Source organism: Pinus tabuliformis, chromosome 8 (assembly GCF_031772625.1).
Source record: "Pinus tabuliformis cultivar Carrire ecotype Pingquan chromosome 8, CPIR1, whole genome shotgun sequence".
Lineage (NCBI taxonomy): Eukaryota > Viridiplantae > Streptophyta > Pinopsida > Pinales > Pinaceae > Pinus > Pinus tabuliformis.
In genome coordinates, this window is record NC_142294.1 from 426,361,514 (window position 1) to 426,375,114 (window position 13,601).

At 37.1% G+C, this 13,601-nt stretch overlaps 1 protein-coding gene across 1 annotated transcript in view; it reads right to left on the reverse strand.

Moving 5' to 3' along the window:
• Nucleotides 1-2,168: 2,168 nt before the first annotated feature.
• LOC149235875 (uncharacterized) overlaps nt 2,169-13,601 on the reverse strand; it is a 72,688-nt gene continuing 61,255 nt past the window's right edge. The window contains exons 10-11 of the mRNA XM_089372259.1: nt 9,511-9,624; nt 2,169-2,305 (exon numbers count right to left, since the gene is read on the reverse strand). Coding sequence (XP_089228385.1) covers nt 2,195-2,305; nt 9,511-9,624 — 225 coding nt within the window. The 3' untranslated portion in view covers nt 2,169-2,194. The remainder of the gene's footprint in view (nt 2,306-9,510; nt 9,625-13,601) is intronic.

The following is a 13,601-nucleotide window of genomic DNA, read 5'->3' on the forward strand; positions in this document are numbered from 1 at the left end:
TTTTAGTCTCCATAAGGATCAGAAGACCTATCCCTACAAACAAGGGCTGAGATTAGATCTCAGCTTCTCTTAAACGAGGGTGGAGATTTTCTCACATTGACCCCCCTTCATGTTTCCCCCATCATTAATGACCCCCTCTAGTCACTTTAACAACTTCTTGTACCATGTACCTTTTGCCTAGAAAAGTCACTTTAAGAATATGACGTCACTTTAATATTATAAAAGTACAATGTACTTTTAGACCTCATGAAGTGACTACAAAGTCACATGACTTTAATTATCTCAAAAAGTTGCACTAAAAAGGTGGGTTCACTTGTTTTCCTAGGCTTAACCAAAGGCACTAGGAAACACCTCATTTGTACCTTTTTTGATACTTCCCAAGAACATCATAAAGCATGCCTAAAGAACATAATGCATAATTATAATTTCTGTGGGTGGAGATTATGGATGATGCCCGCACCCTGACGAGGCCATCATTTAGATACCCAAGGATGGGGCCACCCAAGAGGGTGAATCCCCAATCATTGCTTTGAGGCCACACAACATTACCCCTTCATCCATGAATATATCTATTTTATATTAAAATTTGCATGGAGGAGGGCAGAAACAAAATACCATATTGTGGAGGGGGCATCTAAGAGATTACATGAGGATGAGTAGGTGAAAAGAGAGAAAGAAAACTAAGAGTGAGGAGATTAATGTGAAAACCTCAGCACAACTTTCTACAAAGAGTGGGAAACCCACCAATGCCCATCTATCTCCAGCCATATGCCTTCCTCTATGAGAGGCTAAGCCATTAACTTTTCCCATAGAAAGAGCAAAGAGAGTTGATATATATATAGTATTTTGTATATTTTAATGCTTGCCAGTTCACCGATTTTTCTGTCAACATTTTCAATGTCTCTAGGTCAAGACCTTCCTCAATTGTTTTCTGATGACAATGCTTGAAATGTTGCTCTTTACATCTCAATCTTAGGTAGAGGATGAATCTTTTAAACAAAGCATGTGTTTCTAGGAAGGGAGATTTTACCTAGAGAGAACTATCTGTAAAGATGAATGCTAGTAATTGGAGGTGATACTAATTCTTAAATGTAACATGAACAAGATGATTGCATTTCAATAACCCATTGAACTACATATAAGAAAATCATAAATTTCAAACTCAAATAGGTGGCAAGTGGCATGCAAATTCAAAGGGAACAATGGATGAGACCTTTCAAACGTTTACTTACCCTATCAACTGCTCTTGTAATTTAATCAAAAGCATATTCATGTCCGCTGTAAAGTCATTGCAACTCACTAGTGGAGGGCAAATGAAAATTTGGGCTCAAACATACAAAGGCTATAGTACTGCCGCATAACAATTCCAAAATGCTTCTAGCTCATAAAACCCAAATGCATAGATTCCAAGAGCCATGAGTTCGCAAGAAGATGCATATGTATTATGCATAAATTCCGAGAGCCATGGATTTGAAGGAAGATGCATGCATTACCGTCCGTTCTGTGATATGAGCTTAACCAAATTTCATCTTTTTTGTTGAAAAATACATCATATATTTACAGATAATTATTTACCTCTGTAAACAAAAGAACGAAAGGGTATAAAAGATGTATATTGAATGTTCATCTTTCTAATATAAAAACCTGTAATGCTTAAATTATAGCCAAGCCAAATCACTAGCAAATGTTGATATCCTATTTTGTAAATGATGTCCTTCTTCGTCACTAGTTTCTGGCTCAATCCCATTACATTGAAAGGATTTGTGTGATTCATATACAAAATTACAAAAATATTTGTTTGAAATAATTTTGTGCTTGTTAACTCAACCTTCAATGAAATTTCCATCAACTGATTCTAACCGAGTAGACTTTGGCAGTTGCTTATTTTTTAGAAACGAAGATTATTCTTTCTTTAAGATATAACATGGGTGGAGCTATTGAACTTTGAACCACCTTTTTCTCAATCCCCTGCTCATCTACTTCTAGCATATGTCAAGTTTAGAACATCCTTCTAGAGCGAAAAGATCATGTGGTGCTATGCTTTAACACCCAACTATCATATCCTCTATTAGCAATTAGTTGTCATAATATGAGTAACATGGACATAACTGAGAAAATTGACCTACACACTTGTCACTATTAATAACATGCTAGAATCCAAACTGTTTCATTTACACAAGTTATTGAAAATCTTCTATGACATACTGAACACAAAATACATTTGCTCAAAGGCCATGAATGCAAGGAAACAAACTACCTTACGCCAAGGTCCAGATCTTGATGGCACCAGCTGTGGAGGCTCAACCTATGAAAACAAAAAAGATAGAGAAGATGTTTAATCATCATACAAGTCTTTGACATTTTGATGATACTGATTTTCTATAGGACAATTCAACTCCATCTAAAAATTCCTCATCATGGGAACAAATCGCAACTATATACAGAATGTAAACACTAGGTATTCAACAAGACCACAGTTGAACTATTGCAATATCAACCTGCTCTTTATTTTATTAAATATAGGATATGTTGCACTAATAAAAGAATATGGATCATTCAAAATCTCAAAAAATGGGATATTGTATATTGGATCTGATCACGAACTGTCAGTATCCAAAAGAATCCAACTAATAGCTATGCATGCACAAGAATTCAGTATAAACAATCTCTGTATAACACAATAAAAAACTAACTTCCAAATCATAGAATTCCAGTCTAGAACTCGGTTTATCACAATGTTCCATGGGGATGCGTCCCCCAGGGTCGGGTGCGCGCACCCCTCGCACCCCACGCACCCGGGACGGGGAGTCTCTTGGGGGTGCGGTTTCCCCACGCACCCTTTTTGGGGATTCTCGGGGAGACGCAAGGAGGTGCGTTTCCCCAGTGTGGGAGTCTAGACTCCCCAAGACTCCCCAAAAAGGGTGCTTCTGGGCGTCCCCCTTCAGTGTGGGAGTCTAGACTCCCCAAAAAGGATTTTGCTTTCAATTTAGATTCTAGAATGATGAATGATGAATTTAGTTTTTAAATCAATGTAGATTGTAGAATGATGAACCATTGAATGATGAATGATATCGATCAATGTATTTGAATATTTTATTATTGCTTTTTATTTTTGTTTTTTGAATCTCATGGTATGTATGCATAATAATTAATTCAATAATGAGACTTGTCACTTGAGTATGTCATATGAATGATGTATGTATCAAAATGAATGATGCGGATGGATCAATGATTCAAATTTCAATTGTCTATGTAATCTTTTTATGCTTTCATTATTGAACAGTGAACAATGAATATGAACTTGAATTATATATATATATATATATATATATATACCTCAATGACTCCCCGCACCCCCGAAATTTCCCTAAAATTTGAGGGTACTCCCATATTACTTGCAAGGCTGCTCTTTACAGACAGCTGCCCTTCCAGGGCAGGCCAATGAATTCTGAACAGCTTGGCAACTTGTTTGATCTTTTGCGCCACCCTTGATCTATTGTAACAAACCCATGATCCGAAGTCTGGTCAGGGTTAGAGAGGAGGATGATGACTGATGTGCTCTAAAAACCCAATTTTAGGAATGTACACTGCAAAACTGGTTACAGGGCAATGTTTGCAAAAAACGAACAAGGGAATCCCATCTGGTGGTGGAAACTAATGGAAGATTAGGACCCCAATGAAAACATGTCTACACCTTTATATGGCTAGCATTGAATGATAAGGTTTGAATTACGAAGCACTGCAAAGGAGTAGGCAAAAACCCAATAAATTTGCACTCTAGAAATAGGATCAGGAGACCATTCTTCATCTTTTGTAATGCCCTTTTACAAGAATGGTCTGGTCAGAGATTGAGGTTATGACAGAAGGTAAGGACTTATGGCAAGGGAATGCAGTTGAAGACTCTTTAAAGAATTGATTTGATGTAAGAGACCTAAATTACTTTGGGCTTGGCCTTTGGCTACTGCCTGGGGGGTGCAGCTAAACTCTGCTAGATATAATTAGTAATTACCATCAGATTCCTACATTTCAATGTTCAACTCAGATTAGATTAATTTTTTGGCAGTCTACTTAACCAGTTTGTTGATCTTCTACTTTTTTTTTCTGAACATCTGATCTAATTCCTATTCCTTGTCCTAGAACATTTGTTGTTTCCTTCCGTTTCTTCTCCCTCTATCTTTTTCTGCTCTCACTCTTCTCGTAAAAGCTAATTTCCTGGTATGGGCTTCGATTTAGTGTCATATATATCTAATCTGGATCTTCTCTTCTCGATTTTCGGAGAATCTCAGTAGAGGTCAAAAATATAAGGCATATATCAGAGGTGCCAATTGGCAACACTGGTTCTTGGCGATATTTTGATGATGCCAAGCAAGGGGATCCATCCCTGTGGCACTATAGGGGTACTGCATCTATCTGAAATCCGTTTCATTAGAGTCAAGACTGGATTCTGTTCAGGTTCAAATAACTATGCTAAGCCAATGACCCTGAAATTGTTGTTCAAACCTGAAGAATACAATGTTGAAAAGCTACAAAAAATAAGAAACCGGAAGATGGGACTTTTGAGGACGGAAAACCTAGTACTTGCTCAGATCTACAATCAGCTGAAAACAGCAGAAGATGTCTTTATATAAGTCACATATATGATGTGTAGCAAAAACAACACACAGGTGATAGTAGTGGATTCTCTTTCCAAATAGAGTTTGCAGGTAGAGAAGGGAATGTGGGTCCAAGGTTGGAGAATCGGTACCAGCAGTAATGTGCTCTAACTATGACACTTGATTTGTCCCATTCCATCTTCAAATGGTTCTAATTGTGTTGAAGCTTGTTAGACAGGGCCGTCATTAAAAGGAGAATTTCTCTAATTGTTTAATACGTAATGGTGTAAATAAATTCTTACAGTTTTAGAGCCAGATGAGGCTTACTATGTTGTTTCAAGCCCAGATAGGACAGTTAAGATTTCTATTCCCTTTTTGAAATTATAGAGGATGCCAGTGATATATCGTAGGTAATTATGCTCCAAGTCTTAAAAGGAAATACATGAATGCTGGAATATAGAATTTACTTTAAATATAAGAAACAATGACCATTAGAATTAATTATTTGGAAAAAATATATATGAAAGATATGAGATTTATATATTAAAAATAAATTATCTACATCAAACAAAAATATGGTCCCTAGCCCCAGTGGAAAAGCCAGAGACTAATCAAGAAGCTTCTTTCCTTCAGCCTCGGATGCTAGGGGTATTGTGATAATCTTTTTAATTATTTTCTAGAAATTTCAGTAAACCTTCCCTTCAGAATTCTTCAGAAAATTTATGCAAGTTAATTTGCAAGAGACTTAAATAATACCATGGAACTTTTGCAAAAATTGAGCAAGAAAACCCCATAAACAATAAATCAATTTTGCAATGTGAAACCCAGAAATGCGGCAAATCAAAATACACACGAGAAATAGCAGCAACTCGGCAAAACTCAGTCTTATAATATTAACTGGAATATGATATTACATGGAAACTGTGAAAACACCAGCAAGATATTTAAATGGTTGATAATAGCTGAACACCCACTCCAAAATAAACAATACAACCTCCAAGAATTTCTGCTGCAATACTGCTTTGGCCTCCTGAAACTGCAACTGGAAATGAAATCCAAATTGGAGATCTGGTTGATCCCCACTCCAATCCACAGATCTGCTCAACAACTAATGTCAATGAAGCTCTATGAGAATTCTGAATGAAATATCCACAGTAGTGAGTTGGGGTTTCCTCCACACACCAAGAAACCCAAAGGTTTTCGTCCTAGGCTCTCTAGGCCTGAAAACCAAGTTCTCAGAACTTCCCAAGAAAATATACCGAATCCGAGATGCCTCCAGTGACTTGCTCTCCCCTCTCTTAAAGAGTATGGATCTCTCTCCAACCTTCTAGAAGCACTTTTATTTTATTATTTTATTTCTATCCTAGTAGAATCCCCTTTTTATTTTATTGAAGGGACACTTTATTTTATTTTAAGTCACTTCTCCCCTTTTGGTCTTTTTCTCCAATTTAGCACTTTCCTCTCTTTTGTTTAATAAAGTGACTAATTAAAGTCATTTTTAATCGCAGAGAAAGAATAATCTGCCTCCATGCTTTCTCCGGTCACTGTAAGTCACTTTTCACCAGTGTTCCACGGGGACGCGTCCCCCAGGGTCGGGTGCGCGCACCCCTCGCACCCGGGACGGGGAGTCTCTTGGGGGTGCGTTTCCCCACGCACCCTTTTTGGGGAGTCTTGGGGAGACGCAAGGGGGTGCGTTTCCCCAGTGTGGGAGTCTAGACTCCCCAAAAAGGGTGCTTCTGGGCGTCCCCCTTCAGTGTGGGAGTCTAGACTCCCCAAAAAGGGTGCTTCTGGGCGTCCCCCTTCAGTGTGGGAGTCTAGACTCCCCAAAAAGGGTGCCCCTAGGCGTCCCCCTTTAAATTTGTCTAATAAGACTTAAAAATTCAAAATTCAAAATCAAAAATTCAAAAATCAAAACCATTAATTTTTTTTTTAAACTAAAATTAAAACTAAATAACTAAAACTTAAAAGTCTAAAGAAAAAATTAAAATTAAAACTAAATAACTAAAACTTAAAAGCCTAAACCTTAAAGTTAAAAGCTCATTTCATTTCAACCCAAAGTCATTTCCATTTCACTCTTAACTATTTTTGAGTTTGAACTTTGAAACTTTGAGTTATATAGATTTAGTGTTCAAACTTTGAAAATATACTAGTATGTTTTGCTTTCAATTTAGATTCTAGAATGATGAATGATGAATTTAGTTTTTAAATCAATGTAGATTGTAGAATGATGAACCATTGAATGATGAATGATATCAATCAATGTATTTGAATATTTTATTATTGATTTTTATTTTTGCTTTTCGAATCTCATGGTATGTATGAATAATAATTAATTCAATAATGAGACTTGTCACTTGAGTATGTCATATGAATGATGTATGTATCAAAATGAATGATGAGGATGGATCAATGATTCAAATTTCAATTGTCTATTTAATATTTTTATGCTTTCATTATTGAACAGTGAACAATGAATATGAACTTGAATTATATATATATATATATATATACCTCGACGACTCCCCGCACCCCCGAAATTTCCCTAAAATTTGAGGGTACTCCCACACGTCCCCCCTGTGCGTCTCCCCGCACCCGCGTCTCCCCGCACCAAAGTCTTGGTGGAACATTGCTTTTCGCCATCCCATCCTATAGATCTATGCAGCCTGGTTCCAACGAGCACTAAGGTGGTTCTCCAAATAATCTGCTCCAAATCACACTTTTAGCTTATATAATTAAAATTTACTTGATCATAACCCTGTTTTATGAGAATCATTAGAATGCAACAAAACCAAGAAAGAATTGTGCAGAACTGACCGTGATGATGAAATATATCAAGTGAACCCCGCCAGACCCCAAAAAACTCCTTCAAAACTCTTCGGGCCCACTAATGACATAATCTCGCTCTTGTGACTTGCTTGTCACCAACCCTGGAAGTCCATCATGACCACAACATAGGGAAACCAAAAATGGGGATATTACAAGTATCCCTCATTCCTACCCCAAGATTGTACATACAGACACCTCGTTGAATCCATAGGTCTCCGATAATGAGCCAATGCCACTATCAGCCCCATTGTCATCAACTATCAAAATCAGGCATTCTCAACCAGTTTTGCACAATCCTTCCCCCCCCCCCAAGGATCCAAGGGCCACAACCGCGTCCCATATGGATCCATGGACGATTCTCCAATGGAACTGTGGATCTGATTTTGAGGCAAGCCCGATCTGCGATTTCAGATTCCTGGTCTGCAGATCCGAAAAAGGATCTGCCTCAGATCCATGGAGGTTCTGGCACGGATCAGCACGGACCACAAGGGATCCAAAGGGAGGTGGGCAGTTCCGCGGAGTTCTAAATTTATTTTTTCTTTGACATGACTTGGGTTGGGGCTTCCCAAACACTCCCAAGGTGCTCCCTTGATGCTCCTTAGATGCTTCCTAAATGCATTTTATGTTTCATTTTCATCATTTTACTTAAATTTTTAACATTACCATAAAATGACTCGGGTTGTTTGAGAGTGGTTCCAGCTCATTGGACTTCATATGGAAAAAATGGAATTTCATATCCTATTCAATAGATGCTTCCTAAATGCATTTTATCTTTCATTTTCATCATTTTACTTAAATCTTTAACATTACCATAAAATGACTCGGGTTGTTTGAGAGTGGTTACAGCTCATTGGACTTCATATGGAGAAAATGGAATTTCATATCCTATTCAAAATTCAATAGACTTAACAGTTTTCAGGAATTCAAGATCAATGAGATTCTAGCATTTCATTAGATTATATCATGTATGAGGGTATGCGATTGACATTTAATCAAAAGCACCAAGCCCTATATGTGCTCATGTACCTAGTGTTGGTGGTGTTAATTGTTAAACTCCTTTGTCATAGCCTTAGATGAAAATTACCTTTCAATCAAGTCAAAATCATTGATCAAGCATGTTAAGCTTTTTCCACTATATTTTAAGGCTTGGATTAGGTAGTTTGATCAAAATTGGGCAATGTTGACTAATATCCCTAGACAATCGAGGTAGAGGTAGAGGGAAAGGCAACACAAGAGGAGAAGAATCAAGATTCTAGATGGTTGATGCTTAAAATAATTGATCACTGATGTACAATGGATGCCATATCTATCGTGATTTATGTACAAATATGCATGTTTTCATATCTTCTACAACTAATTTGGTATTTTGGAAATTTTTTTTAATATAAATGCAAAAAAATAAAAATGTATATATAGTAGACACTTCGCTTCCTAGAATTTTAGGAAATGACACTCTTGTGTACCTGCGTCCAAAAAAAGTCCCCACTTCGTGTAACATTGTTCTTGACATCATCATCCTCCAGCCCTGGACTTATTCACTGAGTCTTACAAATCACTAGGGGCCTTTGATCTGGTTATATACATGTTCTTGAGGTTGTCCTATTGCTGTATCCTTCTTTACTTCATTTTATCCTAGTTTTAGCTTTGGCAGTTTCTAGGAGTTGCATTTGCACTCCCACATTGTACTCATATTGGATATATCCTTCAGTCCCATTGACCTGCTTTTGTGGTCATCGTTGGACAATAATAAAACTATCTTATCTTATTAGTGATCCATTTTGAAATACGACATTTTTTAACAAAGACAACAAGATTAACAACCCCCAAAAATATTGCATTGCTTGGGCGTGTAGTAAACATATAGCAGCATATTCTTTTGTATCCACATCCATGAACTACAATTGAACAATCGATGAAAAAATAGATATCAGGCTAACCTAGTTAAACGTTATAGAAAATGTAGCAGTTTAATAAACATTAAAAAGACACTCTTGTTGTCATGTGATCTAAATTTTCTGTTCTATGAAGTATTAATTTAATTTTGAAGTAAAATATGAAATATTAAAAAGAAAAAAAGCAAACTTGACCTTACCTCATCATATTTCTCGAAGTTTTGGGTATCTAACTCCCCATTGACAACAGGTTTGAATGCAGCTTCCATCTCATACAATTTGTCCCACTGAATTCCTCTAAACCATGGGTGTGCCTGGGGTACAACACAAGAGAAAACTAAAGTCAGTCTAAATTACCATCATAAACATATTCCAATAGCTAGTTTGGTTTGGGAAACCCATTGTAGACTTCAATTAATTAAAACGGATAGGCTATACTAATCATACAGTTCATATGTTTGTACTATTCAAATGTTACAACAATTTAGTCCAATCAAATTACTGCTAGTACCAAGTTCCAACACCATAATAATAATATAATATACATCAAGATGTTATATTCAGTGCACACCAATTGTCAAATCCCTAATGTTATATTGCATGTTGATCCATGCCAGCAGAGAGATATTGAACAGTTGAACAGATTACTGGGCTGTTTCTTATCCTATAATATCTTTCCACAATGCTTAAGATCAATATACCTGTGACCCTTGAGGGCTGAAATGATCTCCGCCACATAAAACTAAATGATTTTGGTGGTTAAAGTAGTTATCTTTAAGCAAAAACTAGCATTGGTAGTAGTTGTGACTTGTGAGCTGTTTTAGGATGTTCTGTAAGGTGTCCACTTTCTCAACAACATAGTAATGCATCCATATCCAAGTACTTGTACACGGAAACCGATAAGGAATGCCCATGTGAATAATTATGTTTAATAACATAAAATAGGGTTGCCTATCAATCATGATTTAGCAGGAAAACAGAAGAACCACAGGTTAACTATGTAGTATGGTGAGCCATGGTCATCAAAATTACAATATAAATGTAGCCACATAAAATGTTATGACCATCCGGAGAATGATAATGGAAAGAACAAGACAACAAAATGCAGAGACCAGTCTTACTGCCAAGAAAAGAAAATATATTTTCATAACAAAAGTGAAGCAAAAAATAGATTATTATGTTATGATCCAATACAAGGTTGTCAGTCCATACTTATGCATGCTACCGTACATGTATTTATTACAAGGTCACCTTGTTGCATTGCAATTAATAGCAAGCTGCCTTATTTATGATCAGGCTAACCTAGAGGACACAAGGGGAATAGACATATAAACAGGAAAGCCAGCAGCCACTTTTCTCATCTTGAATCAAGCAATCTCTCACATAATTAATGCACAATAATAGTTGCAACATGTCACTCCTGAACAATAAAAGTCACTGCAATTTTCGTGATTGGGGTTTTTCAATATCTTACCATACCAGGGTAGTCATAATCACACTAAGCTGATATTTTATTGTGTAGCAACTTCATGGTTGAGACCAATTACAAAGTTGTCGCTCTTCTAAAAAGATCCATTGAAAAACTCACATACAAGGAGGAAAAAAAAAGATCAAGGGAAAGTTAGCATCTTTGACCAAGCCACCCAAGAAATATTTACAAACAGTTAATGAAATAAAATATATAAAGTACAAAGAATATAAAATGCAAACATAATACATAATTAGACTTAATTCCAATAGGAACAAGGGACTAACCCTCATCAATTTCTTGATATTAAGAGGAATTTGTACCCAATTTTCCACTCTGATACCAATTAATATGAATACAGTAACAACATACAAAATACTCACATACAAGTAAACAAAGAGCAACTTGCAAGTATGCAAGGATAAGAGGAGATTGTCAAATTATACATCTGTATACTCTATTGTATTAAGCAGTTTATTAGAAAAGTGAAGGGAAATCGTATTTGACCAAATCTCCTGATGTTACAATTATAAAATACATATTTATGAGAGTTCTCATCTGTTTTTTGGGATCAAAATGTTTTTACAACAGAAAATATATACAAAGAGTAGATACGATAATTTTATTAACATCCAACAAGTGTCCACAAAGTTGGTCAATGAGGTGTTGCACCATCTAACATTCAAATCCGCTAACACTGGCCTTTTCACAATTGAATATTCAACACCTGATTTTCCAACCTTTGCCTTGTGGATTGAAGCCAGAATGGTCAAGGGATTATCTACTGCGGCACAGTTCAGCATGGATGTAGCCCAACGTATTCATTGACCAATGTTTAATGGCACAACATGGTTCTGTGATTTCCCCTACCTCAGTCTAGAGTTGCCTCAGGAGTCGGGCAAGCTTTGTCAATCCATGTATTATTGTTTGATTGGTGGATACTAATTGGGGGTAAAATGGGTGTCGTTTTCCTCATAGGAATAAGCCTATATAGGGTAAATGACCTAGGTATTCTTGTCAGCACAATTTTGGAGATCACTGCAAGAAGGATGACACACAATTCAAAGTTTGATCCACATGCATTGAAGAATATATTCAATATAAGAAAGAAAATGCCCTCATTGGAAAATTTATGGGGATTTGGTCCTCTGCGAAGGCCCTCAATGTGTGTACCCAGCAAAACTGGAAACCAAATGGTCTGATCAAGTTTGACCACAGAGTTAAGGGTTTCTTCACCACATTTTCTTTGCTAGTATGGAAGATCCCATGAGGAGAATTTTCAAGAATGGTCCATATTTTTTTAATTTGGTTGGACTGTATTTTTTATTCTGAGCAATCCACCTTTTTTGGACTAGGAGGACTTCACAACTGCACCAATATGGATTTGCATGTCCTACCTACCTTGAAAGTTTTGAGATGAAGAAATCATCATCAATTTCAGTAATACACTGGGGGATTTTGTCAAAATCTCAGAAGCCACAAAACAGGCTAGGTGCATCTCTTATGTGCGTAGTTGTGTCTACATGAACATCTTCAAACCCCTACCATATTCCGAGTTGGTGGATCCCACATTGTACAGGCAGCTGATTGGTTCCTTGATGTATTTGGTCAACACTAGACCAGATATCTGTTTTGCAGTCAACACGATGAGTCAGTTTATGTGTGAGCCTAAGAAGGTTCACTGGGTGGCTGCAAAACACATTTTGCGGTACTTGCAGGGGACAGTGGATTATGGTCTGGACTACAGGCAGGGAGATGGAGTGAGATTGGCAGGATACACTGATTCTGATTGGGCAGGTTGTGCTTCTGATAGGAAGAGCACTTCAGGGTGTTGTTTTGGGTTGGGTTCAGCAGTAGTGTCATGGTTCAGCCGAAAGCAGCAGTCAGTAGCACTTAGTTCAGCGGAAGCAGAGTATATGGCAGCCAGTCTAGCTAGTTGTGAGGCTATCTGGCTTCGCAAGATGTTGTTTGGCTTATTTGGTCAGCCGTTGAGACCTTCAGTGATTTACTGTGATAATCAGAGTTGCATTAAACTCACGGAGAATCCAGTATTTCATGACAGGTCAAAGCATATCGGGATCAGATATCATTTCATTAGAGACTATGTTCAGAAGGGAGCTGTGAAGCTTGAGTATATTTCCACTGATGAACAGGTTGCAGATGTCCTTACCAAAGCCTTACCACGGGGCAAGCATGTCTACTTCAGAGACAAGATGGGTGTGGTGAGGAACACCTTCCTCGGTAAGAGGGAGTGTTGAAATTTGGTACCAGAGGACAGGTGGTTCCCTTAGGCTTTGATCTTTGGCCTAGGGAAAAGTGTCCAAAAGAATTTAATTTTTCTCCTAAAGTGACTTTATAATTTTATAAAGTTAAATCTAATTTAAAAGTGACTTCAAGTGATAAAGTTATTAAGTCTAATTTTAAAGTGACTTTTATAAAGTCAATGAAAAATTAGAAAGGAAAAGTGACTTTGGAAATAAATGACTAAGTGGGTCTTTATTAAAGTGGGGTGAATTAAAAAATAGAAAGTGAGATTTAAATGAGCATTTAATCTCAGCCATTGGATTTAGAGATCACCCAAAAGTCACTTGGATCACCCAAAAGTCACTTGGAGTTATATTAAAGGAGGAAAAGGTCATTCATTCTTTCATGAGTAGATTGGGAGAAGGAGAGCAAGAGAGCAAGAGAGATTTCTGAGCAGGAAGGAGAAGGAGACAGCAGCTTGGCACACATTCCAAGGCAGCAGTTGAGCAGATTTGTACAGCTGATTCAGCACATAGTGAAAGGCAGATTTTTGCACAAACATCGAGGAGCAGTTTGCTG